The sequence below is a fragment of the Ammodytes marinus genome, assembly GCF_949987685.1.
Source record: "Ammodytes marinus genome assembly, chromosome: 17".
NCBI lineage: Eukaryota > Metazoa > Chordata > Actinopteri > Uranoscopiformes > Ammodytidae > Ammodytes > Ammodytes marinus.
Window position 1 is genome coordinate 15,175,242 of NC_137221.1, and position 23,085 is coordinate 15,198,326.

Here is a 23,085-nt window from a genome sequence, read left to right on the forward strand (position 1 = left end):
CTCAGAAGAGAGTGACATCTCAATTCCACTTAACGACACCACTGATGAGAGTTCAGATGGCCAGAAAGATGATGATGGTGACTTTGTCATTGTGACACAATGACGCACAAATCACCCCACGTAGTGGGGTGATTTGTGCGACAAGACAACTTTTTTTCCGAAAGCTATATTTCTTAAACAGTTTATTCCAGATCCAAAGTTTTTATTGCCAGGGATGCACAACATCCTGAAATATATGTACATATTTGAGTTGGAGACATAACTGTCAAGGCCTCACTTTAAAATCACTTTGAGTAAAAAGTTGCACAAATCACCCCACCTTCCCCTACCATGAAAACAGCAACCGAGTAAGCAATTTGAGTGTATCATAAGTTATGAGTTTGATTTTGAGAGAAATTGTATTGAATTAAATGAGATCACAACTTCTCTGTTCATCTTAGGCGTGGAGCCTCCCAAGGATCGTACCTTTGTGCGTCTGCAGCGGCGCCACATCAACGTGCCCCTCTACAGCATCCTGTCCACCATCACCATACTAGGCATGCTCATGGCAGGGGCCTTCCTCTTCTTCAACATCAAGAACCGCAATCACAGGTGAGCGCTCAGCATTGATGAAAGGAGGACGGAGGCAGGGATTATCATCAGAAAAGACTAACTAGTGAAGGTGAAATAGTGCATATAGTGTGCAGCGGGAAAGTAAATGAGAGGTTAGTGCTGTTGAGGGAGAAGGAACAGAGGGATGAATGAAGGGTGGGGAAGAATCAGGGTATATTGAATGGTAATGAATGAAGGAATGATGAAACGTGAGAATGATGAGTAGCCTTTGTTTGCAGGGTACAGTATTATTTGACATTTCCCTCTCCTCCATGCATACCAACATATGATACCAAGATGAATAGGATTCATTCTGTCCTTTCTTTAATCTATTGGAATATTGTGTTATCTTCCAGACTTATCAAGATGTCCAGTCCCTACATGAACAACCTGATCATCCTAGGAGGCATGCTCTCCTACGCCTCAATCTTCTTGTTTGGCCTGGATGGAGGATTCGTCTCCGATAAAGAGTTTGAGACCCTCTGTACTGTGAGTTCCCTCGACACGTTTCACTAAAGCACAAGCTGATGAATAGGTTGTTGGGTTGGATGTCCGTCATATGCATTTTCCAATAGCCAAATTGAACGTTACTCATTGCCTAACAAAATAGTTTATTTTTTATTTTTTATACTGAATAGTACAGCACATGAATTGCACTTTGGGTTCCAATTTGTTTATGTTTTCTATTGTCTTAATTCCTATTTTCAAAAAGAGCTTCATTATGAAGAATACTGCTGAAACACTCCTCACATGCACCATATGTGACCTACTGTAAGTGAACACTGATTGAATCTCTCTCTCTCTCTCTCTCTCTCTCTCTCTCTCTCTCTCTCTCTCTCTCTCTCTCTCTCTCTCTCTGGGTCTCTAGCTAAGCATGGAGAACATTAAGTGTCTCCCCCCAGGTAGCAGACTGTGTGACTATGCAGACGCTGGACTAATTAAAGAGTTTTGATTACAGTGATAATAACCTGTTTCGAATGAGAAGCCACTCCCCCAGTCACACATAGAGACACATGTACAACCTAGACTCTAGAGCAATGTAAGGCAGGGCAGGTTTTGCTATTTTCTTTTTCAAGTACCCTTCCAGTGCTAGCTTCCTTTATTGCTTTCTAGATTTGGATGAGAGTGGTATGTGAAGAGGGCCACGTTTACAGTATGTGCGGTGCAAAAGGTGTTACACATAGACAGACAGATTAAAAAGAAACAGCAGCAGACAAACACACACATGAGAATACACAAGCATCCTGAAGCTATTTTAGAATTTCATAAGTCTATATATAAAATACTAATCTTTTAAAAACACGTCTGTAGTGTCTTTTGTGCTAAAGGGTCTACGTTTGTTTCTAATTAAGTTGAAATGCTCTGGGGAGACGGTTGACAGCTTCCATGATCTCAGATGTTCTCCTAGAGCTCACCCCTGATGAACGAAGAATACATCTGACACTTTTTTATTTTTAGAGCGCTCCCCATTGTGCTATTCTGAATGAACAATCTTGAGGAAATGCAAATACCTGTCAGATCAGTTGTAGTACTCAAGTCTTGACCACCAATTTAAGACATGACACAGTTATGTGCGTTACTGTTTTTCTGACAGGTCCGGACATGGATCCTCATCGTGGGATACACAACAGCTTTCGGTGCCATGTTTGCGAAGACATGGAGGGTGCACGCCATCTTTAAGAATGTGAAGATGAAGAAGAAGGTATCGAAAACATGTTCTGTATATTATAAGAAATTACTTCTATCAGAGAAACACACACAGATTAAAGTTGTATCTCCATATCAGCAGATTTAGGTATAGAACAAATAGTCTTTTACTGACAATTTGATTGTGGAAAATCTTGGTTTAAAAAGTTTCCTATCAATTGAACCTATTTACCTGTAACTATTTCAATTTAATGTATTTAAATATTTTTTTTTTATTATTTTCCAAAATAGCGACTGCTATCCTTGCAAATGGCCATTAGAAGTTTCTTATCATCCTTTCTGGTTAAATCTGAACCTTTTATTTCACACCATGTACATCAGTTAGATTGGATAACTTCCAGTTCATATAACAAAAAGCATCTCCATTAACTCTTGTTACCTGACAGTCTTATCCAGGAAGCCTCACTCACATGCCTTTTGAAAGCCCAACACTGTTGTGTGGGCTCTTGCTTTCCCACTCGCACTTTTCAACAAACACTGTGAAAGACTGGCAGCCCCTTGGACACCTGCTTTCAAAACACTATTTTGGAAAAGAAAAAAAAGAAGATTCAGAAATACAAATGGCTTTTTAAACATCTGACACAATCTGTTTCACTGGCCTAGTTATATAAAGTGGTTCCAAGCACACTGAGTGTTGTAGCTGTGCTTGGCCTTCTCGTATTTATAGATCTTGCTCTCCCCCTCTCTTTGTCTCTCTCCATTTCTTTCTCTCTCTCTCTCTCTCTCTCTTTTTCGCCCTCTTGCATATTGGAGGAAGTAAAGGTGGTCTGCCAGAGAGTGAGCAAGAGGAAAGAGAGGACAGAGGGAGAGATCAAAGAGTGGCATTATGTTGGAGGGAGGTAGGGAAGTGGCAGAAGGGAGGGTGGAGACACAGAAGGCTGAAACAAGATAAACAATGTGGCACAGAATTGCAAAGAAAGTAGGTTGGACATTGTGAAGCTGGGGCAAATAATAGATGAAGATAAAAAGGAAGCCAGAGTACAGGTTAAGAGACCAGCTAAAGTAGAGCTTGATCACGGCTCCTGGAGTTTCCGCTCCAATTCTGCAATCTATTCAACAAAAGATTCCCACAAAAAAAATTAAATACACTGGACCTCGCCTTTCATATTTCTTTGTATTCACTCAAAGTCTTTTTCAGAGCAATCGTTTGGGGGGAAAACAGTTATGCCTTTCTGAGCTTCTGAGTTGTTTTGCTCTGACCCTTCATAGCCAATTATCTCTGCTCAGTTTCCCCCTCTCTCCCAACCCATTTCCCTTGCTAACAGACACAAAACAAATGTTTCTTCAAAGGCAGTATTTACCCCTCAGCTCTTAAACCTCGAGATGTATTCTCTTTTGGTTCATGTGTATTGTACACACGCACGCACGCACGCATGCACGCACACACACACACACACACACACACACACACACACACACACACACACACACACACACACACACACACACACACACACACACACACACACACACACAGAATCACACTTCCTGCACACTGATTGAGTGCAGGTGTATAGGCTCTGGTGGAGTGATAGTTGCCGTTGGTGCCCTGAGATCTCTGTCAACTGCTGTCAGGGGAGGGACTAGCACAAGTGTTAGACACCAAACAGTGGGGCTGAACCGGCATCCCTCACTCCCTCCCTCCCCCTCCCTTGCTTCAATCTTTCCCAGTACACTGGGAGAGCACAGATTGTAAATCAAGGGATGTGTTCGATAAGGGTTCCACTCGGTGGGCTATGGCCTGCACTCCTTCACTTCTTAAAGAGCGGTTGGGTTGGTGGTGTTGGGTGGGGGGCATTCGATCAATGTCCTCCTCCAAAAACACACAAATACACACCACAGGCTGAATTACACACACAGTTAAAATAGGCCCCTGAAGCAAGTACTTGTCAGTCTGCCTGTCTTCCCTGACAAACACACAAAACCCTGTTAGCTCATTACACTTGCACACATTTAAGTAGATCACACACACACAATGTTTGTGTGCACCAATCAAAACAGTTGAGGTTGTGTGAAAATGGAATGATGAGCAACCTGTTAAGTGTAACACTATTGCCTTGATCCTGAGGGATCAGTAGAAGTATACTGTTCTCTTATCACAGCAGAGACAGATAGGCCCCATTGTTGTTGGTAAATGGATTTGATAGATGTGTATTGTATTATTAAATTTGACAAGAGTAATATGTGTATGCATTTGACCATGAACATTTAGCTCAAAGTCTAGTTAATAGTTTCTTTCAGAGCAATGAACCACATCTCATGGTCAGCGCATGAAGTTTCACTGCATGAGCCAGATTTTACCAGAACTATTTCCATTTAATATACATGTACACGTTTTTTATTGCCTTCACCTCTATTTGATCAATGCAAACACCATCAAATGAAACCGGATCAAGAAAAAACATCCCCTCATCATCCATCCTGTCACAGGCGGATGGAGACCTGTGCAGGACCACTGTGCTGCAGCTGGACTATGTGATACTTTCAAAGACCCAGCCCAGCCTGTGTTCCCTGACCTTTCTTTTCATCTGCAATTCCTACCAGTCAAACACCAATACAAATAAAGACCAGAAACAGGGCATGGCTTTCATCCCACTAAAGTTCAAGGTACAAAAGAGGAGCTTTATTGATAGAAAGCATTGGCTCTTGTTTGGTGTAGGTTTCTCCACATTCTCGGACCTCAAGGTAACAAACCACGGCGTGTGGATGGCATAGTAATTTGGCTAATCACCCTGGGCCAGAGTACAATCTGATTAGTATACTACATGTGCCACAGTGTAAAATACTGTCAGTTTTGAATTCCTGTCTTGGTCTTTTGGATTTACTGTTAGGCTGTTTTTTTTTTTTTTTCTTTGTAGGTGGTTAATTGTAGCTAAATGCATTGTAATCAGTCCCTGATTAGAGGGTAAGAATGAAACCAGCGGGGTTCTTCTAGGTCCTGGGATGATAATCACATGATTGCTGTGGTCAATTAGGAACATTGTTTGAAATGGCTCTACAAACACACATAACATTACATACAATGAGCAGGTGTGTGCTATTGTCTTAATGCTAGCTTTTCCTTATTTTGTCTTCTTTTCCCCCCTCCAGATCATAAAGGACCAGAAGTTGCTGATTATTGTTGGCGCGATGCTGCTGATCGACTTGTGCATCCTCATTACCTGGCAGATTGTGGACCCGCTTAAGAGGACTGTAGAAGAGTACAGCTTGGAGGTCAGTGTGTGTTTTTACATCTTGTCTAACCTTGTGCCCCCCATTGTGGTTTTTTGTTCAGGTTGACAGTGACATGATCCGTTTCAGCTGGGAGATTCACTGCTGGGAGGCACAGATTCTTTCTAAAAAAGTGCCTGTGTTTGAAGTTTAGGCAAACAAAATGTCTGCCTTAGGCCGTATAGCGCAGGCAATCTTTGTTGTGCTTGTTATTTTTGGTTCAGGATGTGAGCCATTGCTGCCTCCTGTGCTCATCCCAATGGCTGTACATTTGCCAGCTTGAATGTGAGACATTGGCAAGGCCAGTTGGAAAAGAGGTTCTTGGCGTCACTATCTCCTTGCTGGAGAGGTGGCGTGATGTAGAGTAAAAATGAACTCTTGCTTTGCTGTGATTGGTTATTAGGCTCAGACTGGTACAGGATTGAGTCGCTTTGGTTAAAAGTGGCAGGTTGGCCTATCCCCCCATATTTCTGAAGTATAAAATATGCAGTATGGTTTCACTGTGTGCTACGTGGTAAGTCTTTCTGTACAGCTTAACAATAGGGTTTCCAACAAGTTGCTTAGAGATGATGAGTTAAATGCTTGAATTAGGAAGATTTCAATGTGCATGTATTAAACTGGCTTTGAGTCCAGTCTTTTTTAGTTTTGTTTTTGAAAATATCAGCTCTTTTCATTAAAAAGATGGTACAGGTTCTAACTGGTTAAATGAACAAGGCTGCCGGCTTATTTGTTCTCCTATTCATCCTTAATCTGTTACATTTTTACACATAACGATGGGCCTGCATTAAGCCTAGGGCAACTAATGCTGTATAATGGTGAAATGGGAGTGGTGACAGTGAAGAATACTGTACATTTGAGATGGGAACTGTTTACAATGTATTGGTTATATCTTTCCATCGTGTGTGAAATCATAAATGCTAGACAGGAGAGAAAAACTGTTTTTTTAGCTGTATATTATATATGTCCATGTTACTGGGTGTAGGCTATTGAAGTTATAATAGCTTTATTGTAAAATCTATGTTTACATCACTATACATAATTCCCTTCATGTGCTAGGAAACAGGCTAAATCAATGAAACAGGAGAGACTATGTTTTTACTTTACTTAACACCGCTATTAACAGACAAGCAAGAGCAATTATTACCATACAGCTGAGATGGAATCATCTGTCTTTGAAGGCCACAGACCATGGACACTGCTAAGCGGAGTTGTTTTCCTAATGAGTCCCCAGTTCTATAAATAAGCTACAAGAATGTGAACTGGCTCCCAGGTCCTCCTTTATTGATGACATTGGTTGCTTCCTAATTGACCCTTCTAATAAAAGGAGGTTATCGGGGGTCAATGCAGAAAAAGGCATGGACTCTCTGGTGGATTTTTATGGGGACTTCTTTTGATAGTACTGGTATATAATGGTATAATGTGCTTTCATGTTGTTGGCTTGTTTGTTGCAAAAGTTCTGCGTGGGATGGAAGGATGCTTTGACACTGTCTTGCACCCAGTTGTTTTCATGTCTTCAATTAAATGGAAATCCTGTGAAGTGATAAATAGCGCTTATCTAAGAGCAATGTGAGCAGGTCAGACTTTTTTTTCTCTCTTTTTTTCCCGTGGGAGATCTCTGAGGAAGAAACTAGTGTAGAGAGATGCATGATATCTTGCCAGACTTATTGACAGTCTTGCGCTTGCTTTTGGCATACTCTGAAGGTATACTTAGCACACTTGTACAACTCTAGACAAAGCTAGTCTTTCCTTTTGTGATGATATCCACTTATATATTTAAGCCTGCCTAAAGGGTGTAGCAAAGCCTTGCTTAACATATTCATTTGTGAATGTTGTCAGTGTGCGCAGTGGGATCCACATGGAGTTTTTCACAGACTCTAAGCCCCCGGACAGGAGAGTATTGTGAATATATTAACTACTCAGTGTAGGAGTGGGAATCCCCCATGGGGTCGTGGATGTGCATGTGTGCCTGCTCATACTGCCAGACATCCAGCACCAGCAGCAGTGGACCCTTGGGGCTCCGCTGGGGGAAAGGCAGCCTGGAGCTCCTCTGCGCCAAGGGGGCCTCCAGGCTTCTCAGGTGGGACCAGAGACCAGGAGGCAGCCCTAAATGACCCAGAAAGGGGGCGAGGATGGAGAGGGAAGCTATAGGGAAAAGCACAGTATACGGCCAAATGCAGGGCTTATGGTAATAAATGATATGAGGCAAATATAAAGAGACACAACAAATGTGTCCCTCTAGAAAAAATGCAAAAAAAACAGAGGGTCATTCGGACAAATCAAAAAGGATCTACTTGCTGCAAAGCAACAAATCAGTCAACCTGTACTCATTGGAACATATTCCATTTTCTCTCCACTACCAGTAGCAACCAACATAGCCCTTTGTGTGTTGTGTGTGTATGTGTGTGTGTGTGTTTGTGTGTGTGTGTGTGTGTGTGTGTGTGTGTGTGTGTGTGTGTGTGTGTGTGTGTGAGTGTGTGAGTGAGTGTGTGTGTGTGTGCTATTTTTGTTCATAAAGCCCACTTAAGGCGGACACTTAAAGCCCTCCATAGGGCTCAAGAAGCAGTGAGAGTAGCTTGGAGTGATGAACAGTAATTGGGGCAAGGAAGAAGGACCATTATTTACCCAGTTTCCTTTGAGGCTCACAGATCATGCCAGGCCATCCCTCCTCTGTGACTTCTCTCAGTCGGTCTGTTGTCTTTTTAATTTGTCTCTCTCTAGCTTTGTCCTTGTTAGAATGTCCCATCCTCCCCTCTTGCATTTCCCTTCCCCACTGTGGGGGATTTGAGAGTAGCATCGACCTTGGGTTCACAGAGCTGTACCTGCTGTACACAAGGGAATGCAGTATGACAACATGGTGTTAATAAACTGTCACAGTGCTTGATAGTCCACTGTATTTGTTGGTTAAACAAGGAGTGGAGTCCTTATAGACTCCGAACCAACAAGGATGTCTCATATAGTTTATTAAACATGAGTCGAGGAGAGAAACATACTGTAGTATATTGAAATAGGTAATGCATGCAACCATATCTATGCCCTGTGGTGTTCACAGATACAGGTACCTCTAAGTATCGTGAGTGAGTCACTGGCTATTGTGAGATTTACTCATGCTATACAATCAAGATTTTTTCTTTTGGGAACATGGACAAAATCAATATTTTGCATCACCAAGGTTTAACCCACTGCTCGGAATCCAGCACGTTTAAGTTTATTGAGGCAACATTGGCAAAACTAGGGCGTCTCTCTTTGCATCTTTTATTAGCATAAGTTAGGAGATGAAACAGTGAAAGAGTCTGATAAAGCACGACTGACTTTAAATTAAAGTAAAAAAAGGGCCAGAGATCATGCAGGGAGTCAAGTCTTTGTGTTTCCAAAGGAGAAGAGAGTGACCCATGGCGTCCTTATTTAATTACAGTAGGCAATTGATATGTCTTCACCAGAAATGACTTTTCACCTTGACACTGCCCCCAACCCCCTTTTTAAATTAAGCCTGGCAGTGGCTTCTGATTTGATATTCAGTATGCACTGGACATGAAACACAACCATATCAGCTGAATTCAATGAACATGTTGATAAGTTTAAAAGGCAACTCGGGCCAAGATGGTAATTACAACTGCTCTTCTTCTGTGATTCTTTACACTGTTACAACCCATTCAATCCTGACACCACAGGGGATATTCTGCACATCTTTGCATTTTTTCTGACCAAGCGCAGGAATAACTGGCTGACCCAGGAACATGGAGGGAATGCTGATGGAGACTCTTGGCTGCTGTGAGCAATTAGATCCATTTTGTGGCTTGTTAATAATTGAGCATTGTTAATGGTGGTGGATGTTTCAGCAGCAGGGCAGACTCAGATTAAACTTTGCAGTGTCGGTGCACACACGTGCATTGAAGCATGTGTGTGTGTGTGTGTGTGTGTGTAAACATGTGACTTGTTCCATTGTTGTGTTTGTTGCACTGTGTATTTGTGTGTGTGTCTGTGAATATGACCTTGTGTGTTTCAGCAAGTACATGTACGTGTGGTTTATATATGTGCCCAACCATGCATGGCTATATTACTGTACGTATGCCTGCGTGTTTACGTAAACATTAACGCCCTCTCATGTTGTCCCCGGCATTGTCTCCTGCATAATGAAGGACAAACTGTCGAGTAAAGGATGATTAGCATTCTGGTGGATCCTGCCGCAGACCCCCTCTACTCCAGTCTGTCCTCTTTTCTTCTCTTCTCTCCTCTTCCTACCCCTCCCTCCCTCCCTCCTCTGTCGTTTTTCCCGGCTTGGAAGCTCCTGCACGCATTGGCGGGCGGGCTGCAAAATAATATTGCAGTGTGGCATTACCATGGCAACGGCCGTGGTTTCTGACATCCTAGAGTGGCATTGTTGATCCATGAGACAAACATAGTGGGTTAGGACACCTACTACAGGATGGAGACCCATGCAGAGAAGATCTATAAATGTGTATAGAAATACATGCAATGGGCTGATATAGATTATCAATGGCTGATCACTGCAGAAAAGACACACACATTTCCGCATGCATATTTTCATGCAGATGGGTAGGAGGAGCTCTCGCAGCGATTCCCCTCTGCATCCCTGCCTTCTTTGCTGTCCACACATTAGGCAAGGAGGGAGAGAAAAGCATTGGAAGTAAAGGGTAGTTTTATCCCAGTGCTTTGTTAATGCACTCATCTGTTCCTGATATCATATCGCTGAAGTAGATATGACTTACTATGAGCATTAAATGGGGAACTATTCCACTCACCCATAACATGATGGTGAGATGATGGTCTTGCATAAATCTTGCAGTTTTATATAAGGTTGCCATTTTTTTTTGTGATATCATTTTAACGCTTCTTAAGTGTCTGTGCTTGGATTACATTGCTATTTCTCTGGCTAATATGGCTGTGGAGCACTATCTGTTCCATTTGACAATATTTAGGTACACATAGGCCTACATATTCTTGATAGGATGGGAATAAACATATTGTTACTATCACAATTTCTAAGAAGAGAGAAAACTCATTGTAGGCAACAGATATGCTTTATGGCAGAGTTGAGAGCAGGCAACTTTTTAAGTCGCTTCTGTAAATTGTCCTGGCTAGTTTGTGAGAAATGTTTGGTGTGCTTATGGCTACATCCCCGCTTGCATTTTGTTTTATGTATCTCCCTTAGCATTTTTATATTTTTTGAAATGCACATACTCTCTGAATCCGTTAATTGGTGATTAAATCAATCCGTGATAAACTATATACTTTGTCTTCACATCAACACATGTAAATAAATTAACAAGGTTAGATAAAAAAAATCTTAAATATTGGGGCTGTTTATATGTATACTCAGATGCAAGACGAAACTTTCTACCCACCTTATTTTTCTCGCTTCTAATGATAACTTTTCTCAGAGTCCTCTCACAGACTTGCTATCACACACTCTGCTGCTCCCCCAGGTACTAGGTCTTCTCACATCCAATCACCTCACCTTTATTTATTGTGTTTTCTTTTCCTTACTGTGGCATTTTACTGTCTGTCTTGCTCTTGCACCTTTGTCATCTACCTATCTCACTCCCTTTGTCCCGGTGTTTCTTTACCAGAATTGTGTTAGCAGCCTTTTTTTTTCAATTTACAGACCTATTCTTATTCCATACCTCTTGCACCCAACTCTTGCTCTATCCCCCTCCTGCTTTTCCTCATTTGGCCCAGCATACACTCCTGGGAACACGCTGAAAAAAGCATAGAAAATCGAAAAACAAGCTTGTGACAGCAGTACCGGGCGGACAAGGTCTCAGGCTGACCTGAAACATTCCCTTTTTCTTTCCCTAGATGTATTTTCTCTCTACACCTCTCCTTCTCTATTTACTTCCTCCCTTTATACTGGCATTCATTTTTCTCCCTTTCTTTTAATTCCCCATCTCCTGCTCTGTCAATTCTCCCCCCCTCACCTCTTCAAAGAGAGGTATAAACAGTAGCCATTGAGCCATGGCTTGGATGTTGGGCGGTTCAGCTTGGGTAAAGTGGCAAGTGAGGCCAAAGGGAGTGAGATGTGCCAGCAAAAGGTCTTCTTGCCAGACACATGAGGAGCAAGTGAGTGCCCTACTCCTCTGGAATTCTATATAGGTCAAGGTCAGCCAGGCAGTATGCATACAAATGGCTGAGAGCATATCAAATAACTTAACCACTGTTTTTATTTTCAATGTTATTTTAATGTTCCTTAAATATAATGTACATTCACTTTCATACAGTTGTATCCTGCTTCTAGGCAGTTGCTGCTTTCAGTTCATCTCAGTTCAATATTTAAATACACTTGTAGACACTTGAAAATCAACGTCAGATAGGTAATACATTTGTAGTCAAAAAGATTGTGTATGAAACCTCCTACTGTTGGCTAAGCTTATGTGGGAAACCCTGTTTTTATTACAAAAATCACAATCACTGTACAAAAGCCTTGCTAAATCTCAGATGATTGGTTATATGCTGCAAGTGCCCGAGTGCACCAATATGGAGGAGGTTTGAAAACAAAGCTTGATTGCAATTAGATTACCATGCAATACCAACTCAATTTCAGGAAGCTCCAGTTTGCATTTTGCATTTTTACATTTGATTGTGTGACTTTTACTGAGAAGGCCTTAGTAGAAATATATAACAATGTGGATGTTGGATGTACAGAGTGTGTACATCTGTGTACACTGTGTTGGAATACCTATCTCAATCAATACAATGGCTTTTTGGTATGCTCATCAGTCTATGTATGTGAAATGGGGTAACTCTATGTCTGCCCCATTCAATGTAAGTAACGGAGTTAGGCAGGGAAGCATTTTATCTCCCTTTCTTTTTAATATTTATTTGGATGATCTTTCAAAGCTGCTAAATAACTGTGGAACAGGCTGTATGATTGGGAACACCATTATCAACCACCTGATGTACGCAGATGATCTGGTGATTCTTTGTGCTAAGGGTCTGCTCCCAATATGGTGCAGACTTTGATATTAAGTACAACTCCAAAAAGAGCAATATCATGATCGCTAGAAGCAGGGAGGACAATAAACTGTTGGTTCCTGATTTTCTTCTGTCCGGTGCTGTCCTTAAAGTATGTGAGGAGGTCAAATACTTAGGGCACTTTATAACTGCTGACCTGTCTGACGACAGGGACATCCGCAGACAGTACTGTATGATGTATGCACAAGCTAATATGTTGAAGCGCAAGTTTAGTATGTGTTCATTGTCTGTGAAGACCACTCTTTTTAAAGCTTTTTGCACCCCAATGTATACTGCCCACTTGTGGCGACGCTATAAGAAAAGCAGTATGCAGAAACTCAATGTAGCATATAATGATGGCATGAGGCTGCTGCTTCATATGCCACGTTGGAGCAGTGCAAGCCAAATGTTTGTCAGTGTTAATGTGCCCACCTGTCCTGCTGTGCTCAGGAATCTTATGTACAGATGTATGTGTAGACTATCGGAGTCATGTAATGGCATAATCACAACTCTAGTGAACCCTACAATGAGTGCGGTTAGGTTCACTTCCACATTATGGAACCATTGGCGCTTTAGCCTATATGCTAATATCTGAACACTCTTTGTGTAGTGTGGAACTGACAGCTGGAGTCTTTTTTAGTCTTTTTTATTGTTGTTTGTCTTTTTACTGTTTTTGTATTGTATTATGGACCGTTTTTCTCTGTGTCTGGAATAAAATTAAATCAATCAATCAATACAATACAATACAATACAATACAATACAATACAATACAATACAATACTTGATTACTTTGCAAAACCGATATGAAAAGAAACTAACTGCCAGAAGGTAGGATAATACATTGAAACATTTAAGCATCTTTAGAATGCTTTGACAATGGTTGACAGTGATGTCAATTATACATACTTTATAGGGCTTTTGTACAACAACAAAAACATGCAGAGACCCTTATGGTCCTTTAACACTGCAGTTATACACCCACATAGAGTACACACACACTCACACTCACCTGCCCACAGTCCTGCTCTCCCTCCTCCTGCACAAGTTCTCCACTGCAGTCAACTGTTGATAGTGTGAATACCATCTAAAGGACATGATGCTCCTGTTACACTATCAGCCTGATCTGCAAAAACAGGCGGAAAAGGATTGTCCTAGTTGCTTTCCATTTAATCCACTTTGGCTCTCAAAATGATTTTCTGTGGGGAACATAGACGTCGATTACGGGGGGGATGGGGGGTACATGTACCCCCCACTTTTCGTCAAGACTCATTTTGTCCCCCCCACTTTTTAAGCCGGACATGGAGTGCGTCCAGCCGTATTAAAACACAGCGTCAAGGTCTCTCTCTCTCTCTCTCTCTCTCTCTCTCTCTCTCTCTCTCTCTCTCTCTCACACACACTCACACACACACACACACACACACACACACACACACACACACACACACACACACACACACACACACACACACACACACACACTAGTTTGCACACCAGAGAAAACATGCTCCGAAGTCTCCGCTAGTTTGCACACCAGAGAAGACTGATGCATTTCAATCAGCAGCAGAGAGACAATGGCGAGTGACTTTAAGTGTCCCGTTGTGAAGTGTAAACTGTAGGGATTACCATCCTCTATGCCCACTAATGACTGTTAATGTAGCGGACACTAACAGCAGCTTGTGTCGCGGCACATGGATACTGACGATGTTGTTTACAGTGACGTGCGGTCAGGGTAGGCAGGGTAGGCAGTGTCCCTGGCGCCGTGTGCAAAAAAATAAAAATAAAATAAAATAAAATATTTTTTTTATTTAATAAACTTATATTTGTATTATTACTGTTAATGGTAATTATTTCGATCTTTACATATAATCCGCGATTACTTTAAAAAAGTGTAGACGTTTTGATTCGAAACGTGGCAGTTAGTAAGTTATGCCAAAAAAATATTGTGCCTTTGCTGTTTCCCATTCATTGTGTACGGCAAAGAATCAGTGCCTTTGCGCCTATTCATTGTGGACGGCTGATTCTGTATTATTTAACATGTACGCAAATAAGCATAATTCTTTGTGCCTTTTTTACGTAAATGGTATGCCACATAAGCCTTTACATTACATATCATTCATGGACCAATTAAAATCGAGATATTACTAGACATTTACGCAGCTTAGGCCAACGTCATTACGTTGGCTATGCTCATTCACGTCGCATTACCCCCGCGGATTTTTAAGTCAACATTGCAGCTGCCGTGCCCGCAGATATTTCAGACTGGAGGAATTTTAACAAATTGGATTATAGTTTAAAAGGGAACAGAATGAATAGCAAGAGAAAGGCCTGCGCCAGCCTTGGACGGTGTACAGCAGCAACAGGGACAAACAATGTTCGAGCATTTCAAACGGACAGGTAGCCTACATGAACGGAAGGATGCTAGCTAGCTGTGCTGTCAGTCAGACTGTCACTGGATTACTATCGTCTTGCTTATTTCTACAGCCAGGGAGTCAGATTGGTGAGTCGGAAACTTTTTTGGGGTTTATTTAATAATAAAGTTGGATGAATTGATACCGAGTGCAATCCATTCTGCATTTTATATTCAATTGAGCAGTTGTGTTTTCATTGTTACTGACGGACAAACCTAAGCTCTGCAATGTGATGGTAAATGGTTACATTCTGATGCTGGACAGGTCCATGGGGCATATGCTACTGGTACTTTATCTATTAAGATAACGTTTATGGAGTGGAGTTGCCATCAGTTATGCTGTAGTCCTACATAATGATGAATGCTGTCTTTTATTTTTAAGTTGAATAGAAGTAGTACCGGTAGTTTGAATCGTGTTTTGTATACATTGTATTCATTAGTGAGCGGGTATGCCGTCTTTCAGAACCGTTCATTACCTGCACTAAAGAGAAAAAAAGATGTTTCCTCATTGTCCCCCCCACTTTTGAAAATGCACTCCAGAATGCCTGTTTGTCCCCCCCACTTGTTTAGCCAAATCGACGTCCATGGTGGGGAATAAAACATAGATTGTAGTCTATGGGATGAATACATCGAAAATTAAATTCACTCCTGTCCTCTTGTGTTTTAGCTGTGATTCGGGTAGATTAAGAAAAGTCTGAAAAGAATTACACATAGATTCTTCCAGAAGTAATCATATTCCCAAAGACAGAGAGAATGTGTGATATGACAAAACTGAGAATCATCAAGTATTTATTCAGTACACCGAAGAACAATGTAATGTGCATCCGTATCCATTCAACACTGTCCGTGGTGCTAAAAAGGACTTTGAGGCTGCTTTGTTAGCATTGAGTAAAGCATTGGAGATCGATGCCTTTTCAAAGTAAACTGGGTCATTAAGGGATAACCACCACCCACCTAGGCCCTTTTTTCTCATCGACCACCTCTGGAGGGAAGAAAGAACGGACAGAGAGTGAGAAAAAAAGGGAAGGGCACATAGAGCTCACGCATTCTTAGCCATTTGTATGGGTGCATGAGTATCTGAGAGCGTGCCTATCCCAAAAGGATAGACATGCATTGTTACGGTTATTGTTAGGTATTGTTACAGCGTGCATTGCATTATTAGATTGCATCAGGTTCCAGTGTTGTGGTGGATAAGACATGTGGCTGTTCTGCATTATTTGTTAACAACCCTAATCTAGTTTCTCCTTTTAGCATAGTATCATTTGTGATGATCATTGTGCTGCTTTGAAACCACATCAATATTACAATTTCCAGAGACATATATCAGACTCCTTGGCAATTATACTTCTTTATGGCCATTCTGCACATTTTGTCCATGGCTCTACCTTATCATTGTAGTGGCCGCAGAGCAGCATGACTCCAGTCCTGTTGCTTCAAAGTCCTCCCAAGGAAGTCTAACTAAGTGTGTCACATGTTTTACCTTGGGAATACTTTACCTGCTTCTCTTTATAGCCTTGCTTGCTTTGTGCATGTTCCAGCATGAGGAGTCATGACTTTACTCCACCTGGGTAGGACAAAAACCTCAACCTAGATAAAGAGTAGTGCATTATGAACTGATGGAATTGGAAGCTGAATATGTTTGTATTTACAGTATTGCCTATTTTGCTTGTACTTTTTCTTAAAACATGATTCATGAATTATATTGCACCAAACCAAAACAGAGGACACAATTAACTGAACAAGAAAAATGGTAATAATTTTTCTAAATTAAAGAATAAAAACTGTACAGAACTGTAACTGTACAGTCAGGGTAAGAATCCAAGGACAGATGGAAAGAAAATGAAGAGACTAATATGGAGTCTATAAAGCATTGTCTTAGCAGCTGTTAAATCAGCTGACATAATCTGTTTTGTTGTTTTTGAAGTGAATGTCCAAAATCGTTCTTGCCACCAGCCAAAAACATCGAAGGCAATTTAAGAGCTACTTTCCCCGTACATACATACTGGAGGCCTGTAAAGGAAGTTATTCAGCTTACCCATTACACACACAGCTTGTGTTTTCTGGAATCAGTTGAATGCAGATCAAATGAATTTGCTGATATTCAGGATTGTATGAAGTATCTTTAGTCCAGATATCAACCCAACCAAAGGATAAACATCAGGGCTGTGCTGCCTCCTTTTTTTCTATATTTAAAGTGTATTAAATTTGGGAAGGAGAGATATGTAGCCAAGTCTTCAGTTTACACAGGATTTCATAATTTTTTGTGCAGAATATTTACCCAGTATGTTTTGCCATGCTTTGGCAATGCACTGGTATTTTTTTTTTGTGAGGGACACCAGTGTACGGTATGTGTAAGCTGCCAGCGTTATCATTGAATCATGCTGGAAAGCATCTTAAGGACTGCTTCAGAGGTGCAGTATCTGTTGACACTCTAGCTGGTAAATTGGACATGTGGTTGTGCATGGCTGAGACTGTTTAAGTGAATATTTTGAAAATGCAATTTGGTGGCAATATTTACCTCCTTTACCTTTTCTCACTGTGTCTACGTGCTGTGTGATTTCTCTCTCCCTCTCCTTATCCTTTCACCTCTCTGTTTATTTTTCTTTCTCGCTGTCTCTCTTACAAAACAAGCACAAACACACTGAATTATCTCCGACCTCCAGCATAACCCGCACATCTCTTTTGCTCTCCTCTCACTTTTTGCCCATTTATTTCCCTTCTCCTCTCCTACTGCTACCCGGACTGCAGTTGCTAGGCAACAGCTGATTGAGCATGAGGGGTATGCAATTGACCAATTAGAAGTCTTCCAAATGAAAAGTGATTTCAAGAGTTCCCGCAGTTACAGCTAGGGCTTGTTACAGTGTATACAGGAAGTGGACACAGAATATTTTTTCTAGATATTGATTGTGTGTGTGTGTGTGTGTGTGTGTGTGTGTGTGTGTGTGTGTGTGTGTGTGTGTTCAAATATAATTTTTTTTAAATATAGTAAACCAATGCAGTGTTAACAATATGCAGTTCAATGCAAAGCCTTGGTGTGTACTTGTGTGTACGTTTGAGTCTCTGTATATCCCTATATGTTACTATCTGTGTGTGTGTGTGTGTGTGTGTGTGTGTGTGTGTGTGTGTGTGTGTGTGTGTGTGTGTGTGTGTGTGTGTGTGTGTGTGTGTGTGTGTGTGTGTGTGTGTGTGTGTGTGCGTGTGTGTATGTGTTTTGGGGGCTTAGTCAGTGCAATATCTGATGTTACTGTTATCTCACTTGAAGACACATTCACACTTAGCTATGCTATACAGCCCCTCTTCACTACCTCTTTTCATTTCAATGTAACGCTGTCTATCCTTCAATGTTCACTCTACTGTTTCACATCTCCTTTCCCTTTCTCACCTTTCTTCAGCCCACATTAGGCCTTCACCTCTCTTTTGTTGTCCTCCCTCTCTCATTCATACCAGAGACATCCTCCATCAGTGACCAGACACATTCATCACTGTTCCTCCTCCTCTACTCATCCACAGCCCTGAGGATTCCATTATGGCTCAGCAGCTGACACACACACACACACACACACACACACACACACACACACACACACACACACACACACACACACACACACACACACACAGTTTAGGGAAAGGAAGGCCACGGGGCAGAGACCCTATTAGTTACAGACTCAATAGTAATGCAGCTCGTCATAATAGTAGTGATTCTATGTGATGGTGACGATAATGGTGATGATGCTGATGATGATGTCATTGAGGTGATGATGAGGTCCATCCATTTGACCATCATTAACCTTGTTGTGTAAGAAAAGAAAAATGTACGATTCAGCAACCCTCAACCCCAAACTTTATCCCATTCCCAACCACATACTCATTCAACTTGTTCATGTTGTAGCTCACTTCGTTGTCATTTCAAGCTCTATTTAATCATGCAGACCAATTAGTTCACAACTCCTTTTTTTCAATAAATGGCTGAATTTTGAAGAATAAACAGAAGAGAAAGAGACCCTGACATGTTTCATTGAACCTTGTTACAATGGCTTTATACAATACAAAAGCATTACTTCACTTTTTCTTTTGCAAATCAAAATACTACTTATTCCTTTAGTAACTTTTAATAGTAATTATTTCTTTAGTTTATGTTTTTCTTTGCAACATACAGGAGCCTCAAGTTGTTTGAGAATGTGATGGCCCTCAAATGACCATGCATTAGCATATGTGTTGTCCTGTTTATAATGGATTTCAGCTAGAAGATGCTGTAAACTGAAAACCTCAGTGATAGATTCATGAATAAATTAGCAGCTGTGCATATATCTACTGGTATTTTTTCACTCTCATTCCTAATCGCTTCTCATGTGAACACAAGCTGTTGCACGCACATGCGCTATACACTGACACTGACTGCATAGCCTCTGCAGAGCTGTGTTCACCTCAAGGACACACAAACACCACTGAGAGACTTTGGGGCCTCTGTGACAATGTGCGAGGGGAGGGGTCAATTGGAGAAAGGTAAAACACTGATACCACACTGTACATACACACACACACACACACCACACACACACACGCACAGGCACACACCATTGCTCCTAGGAGTCAGGTATAGGAGACCACCAAGGTCGCTCGGTGATGGGGAGATGAAAGCACTTCGCCACCGCTTGAACAAAGTAGCGGCGCTGCCTCAGCAGTATGAGCCCGGGAATACAAATACATTCCTCTAAGTGGAAGAGTTCTTTTACACAAGACCTTGAGCCGTCGGCACACTGCACACTTTACACTAACAGTATAGAGGAATGAGGACAGGAGGGCAGGGGAAAAAGTAATTGTGGATTCAAAGAGACTCAAGGGAGACAAGAGGAGAGACGGAGAGGGGAAAAAGAAGGGTGAAGAAAGGGCAGGGCAAATAGGTAAGACACAGGTGGGGGGGGAGGGGGTAGATACAGGGAGATTAGAGGAGACCAAAAAGTCTGCTGACCGAATACCAACTATAACTACTGACATAGAGATGTTAAAGGCAGATAAAGTTGAATATTTTGTGATGAGAGACAGAGCGAAAGAGAGGTAGTGTAAGAGGTGTCATGGCTACTTATCATCACACTGCCGAGGGTGACATTGATTAGCACTTGCCATCGGCGGGCAGCCTGTGAGCCAGCAGACGGGAAGGTCAGATAATTAAACCCAACGTTGGTGCAATAAGCTGGCACTATGCCAGTCTGGCTCCTGCCCATCATTCGGAGTAACTCATTGTTCTGTGTGCTTCAGCTTATGGTATTTGGGTGAAAATGTTATTACATTTTTTCTTTCTTTTTTAAAATGTATGTGTGTACACCCATTTGGCATTAAAAGCATGCAGTGTAAGAAATAGCCCCAAAAGACATCTGCTGCTAGTATAGTCTTATATAGTTTAACTAGCTGTTTGTTCTAATTCAGGCAGTCTATATAGGCAGCAACACCCTAATTTGTCATTTGTTAGACCCTTCAAATTGTCCTGCTCGCGTGACACAGGTATACAGTTTGGATCATTGAATATACACTGAGGACGACTTGCATTAAACACATTTGTGAAAAGAATTTGAGTGTAAGTAGTACATAATCAGCATTTGTCTTACCTGTCTGTGATGATTTGATGTTGTTCCAGATATGTTCTGATCAGTGATGCACAGGGTGTTGTACGTCTGAATTTCACCTCTGTTTGAACCCTCTGTTCCTCCTCTTCCAATCTGTGACTTTGTTTCCTGTCATTTCCAAAGTCGACTCTTCAAAGAGCCCAGACAGTTTTTTCTCTTTTTTTTTGTTGGCATTGTGAGTGGAGCGTGGTGAAATTGGATTTGACCCCTGTGAATTTTCCGCTTACTTTGATCTTAGCATGCATCTTTTTATAGAGCCAAGCCCACACACTTTCTCGCTGTCAGCTTGGGCGGTTAAAGCATTAATATTGCCCCGGGCATTATTAATAATGCTCTTTAAGTAAAACAGAAGGGGTGGTGTAGGTGATGGGGAACAACAAAATTCAAGGGAAAATGGGCCCAATTAAGAGCTAATCAGATATGTAGCATTCTAAGTGGATAACAGCCTGTACGGGTTACTGCGTTGAGCCATCGATATCTTCATTTTATGGAAACTCAGTAAAACCTTAAAGTCTCGGCCTGACAAAGCTCAGCAAGACATTTTTACAGCTGTTAATTGCATCCTGCCTTCTTTAATATGCTACTGCTGCCAGCAACTCTGCACCCAGCATCGCTGTTCTGCAACTGATATACTGTTTAACAACTCTTAATCATTTTCTAATGTATAAATAAATGTCTCATATTTTTAAACCTCTTTACACTCCAGTAAGTCTTAGAAGCTTTGGCCCGGTCTTTTGTTTTGCCTCCTTCCCTCTCTGGCTGTCTCTGGTTGTCTGCAGAAACTTCTGCCTTCTGCAAAAACCTCCGGAAACACAAAGAACAATGGGAGATTATGATTGTCCTGGTGGATCAATAAAGTAGGCCTACCTCACAGAAGGGAGAGGATGGAAAACATATGGGGTTACTTGCACTATATCCCAACCACCTCGCTTTACTATTGCCTTTCACATGGCTGCATGCTAAGCATTTAGCTTCTTGCTACATTATCATGAAAGCTGTTGCCAAAGCTATACAAAGGGATCTTTGTTTGCATACTCTCTAGTCAAACAACACAACTAGTTTGATCCCAGCCATCGCTGCTTTAATTAACATTTGCCATAATGCTATAAACTGTTCGGGACTGAATGCGTTTTGTATTTATGATTGCCGCCACAATGGCATAAAGCAACAGTAGTATTTTGAGATAAAGGCCCAGAACCAATTGACTACTGGAAATGACAATGCCATTAATGAAGAATGACCTGCCATGTGTGTGAACTGCTTGTTTATTTCTGTGTTAAATTGTCTTGATTGCTTCTCTGTGGCGCATTGCACATTATCAGCTGCAGCGGGGCGGGCGCTCTCTGTGTGAGATTTGAATGGTGAGAGCTGTCACTGAGAGAGAGAAAGAGAGGGAGATAGAGAGAGAGAGAGAGAGAGTGCGTGTGTAGAAGAGGAGCAAAGAAAGAGCAAGGAGGTGATGTTAGGGAAAGAGAGAGACAGAGAAAATAGCTTGGCGATTACTAGATAGCGGATGCATTTGGTGTGTGTGTGTGTGTGTACATTTGCTTCTCAACCGCTTATGTAAATGCATTTCTTAGGTATGTTTACAAAATAGGTGTCATTAAATTTCAGGCATTTCAACCCTGTCCCCCCCACATTCACACCCAACCAACCTCACTGACTGCCATCTGTCCTGTAATTAACCTGACTGACACGCTGTGCAACATCGACTGCCTTAACGCCCTTCACCAAATCACTGTGTGTGTATGTGTGTGTGTGTGTTTGTGTGTGTATGTGTGTGTTTGTGCATTAGTCCACCTGTCTTGTCCCATGCCTTTTGCTGGCCTGCATTGCCTGACCTGTGTCTACCTCTTATGACTGTGATCTTAATGGGTATGTGTTAATTGCTGTGATGTAATTTGTTGCAAAGAGGGGAAAAAAGCGACGTTCTGCAAAAGTAGCACCTGCTTTATTTACAATCATTAGACATTATAAGCAGGATGGGCCAGAAAGGAGGTGAAGGAGAGGACAAGGGGGCCAGATTGAGTTAGAGAGAGCAACTATAGTTACCGATTGGGCGTACGTGAGGAGGTTTGAAAATGTGTGAAACAGCAATATTTGTTTTATCTGACCCCGCCACATTTCTATATCATTCTCAATAGGAAAGGAAATGCAGACCCAACATACATTAAACCTTGGGACTGGAATGTGTGTGTGTTTGTGTGTGTGTGTGTGTGTGTGTGTGTGCGTGTGTGTGTGTGTGTGTGTGTGTGTGTGTGTGTGTGTGTGTGTGTGTGTGTGTGTGTGTGTGTGTGTGTGTGTGTGTGTGTGTGTGTGTGTGTGTGTGTGTGTGTGTGCGTGACTGAGTGATGGAAGAGTTGCCCTGCAGTTTTAAAATAGCCAGCAGTAACAGCAGTGCAGCATCTCTCATATAGAGAGTGATGTATCTGCAGTGAGGTGTCAGGTTCCAAGAACCAATGAAAATTCATTTCCTCTTTTGCCCTTTTACCTTATCCATCTTTACAGTACAGTATGTCTGCTTTATATAAATCATCATCAGTTAAAAAATAGTTTAAATATAAACTTATTGTATT

The 23,085-nt window shown here is 41.6% G+C and overlaps 1 protein-coding gene across 1 annotated transcript in view; it reads left to right on the forward strand.

Moving 5' to 3' along the window:
* gabbr2 (gamma-aminobutyric acid (GABA) B receptor, 2) overlaps positions 1–23,085 on the forward strand; it is a gene marked incomplete at both ends in the record, with an annotated part of 155,777 nt that overhangs the window by 107,082 nt on the left and 25,610 nt on the right. The window contains 4 exons of the mRNA XM_080045922.1: positions 441–591; positions 948–1,080; positions 2,186–2,293; positions 5,389–5,511. Coding sequence (XP_079902048.1) covers positions 441–591; positions 948–1,080; positions 2,186–2,293; positions 5,389–5,511 — 515 coding nt within the window. The remainder of the gene's footprint in view (positions 1–440; positions 592–947; positions 1,081–2,185; positions 2,294–5,388; positions 5,512–23,085) is intronic.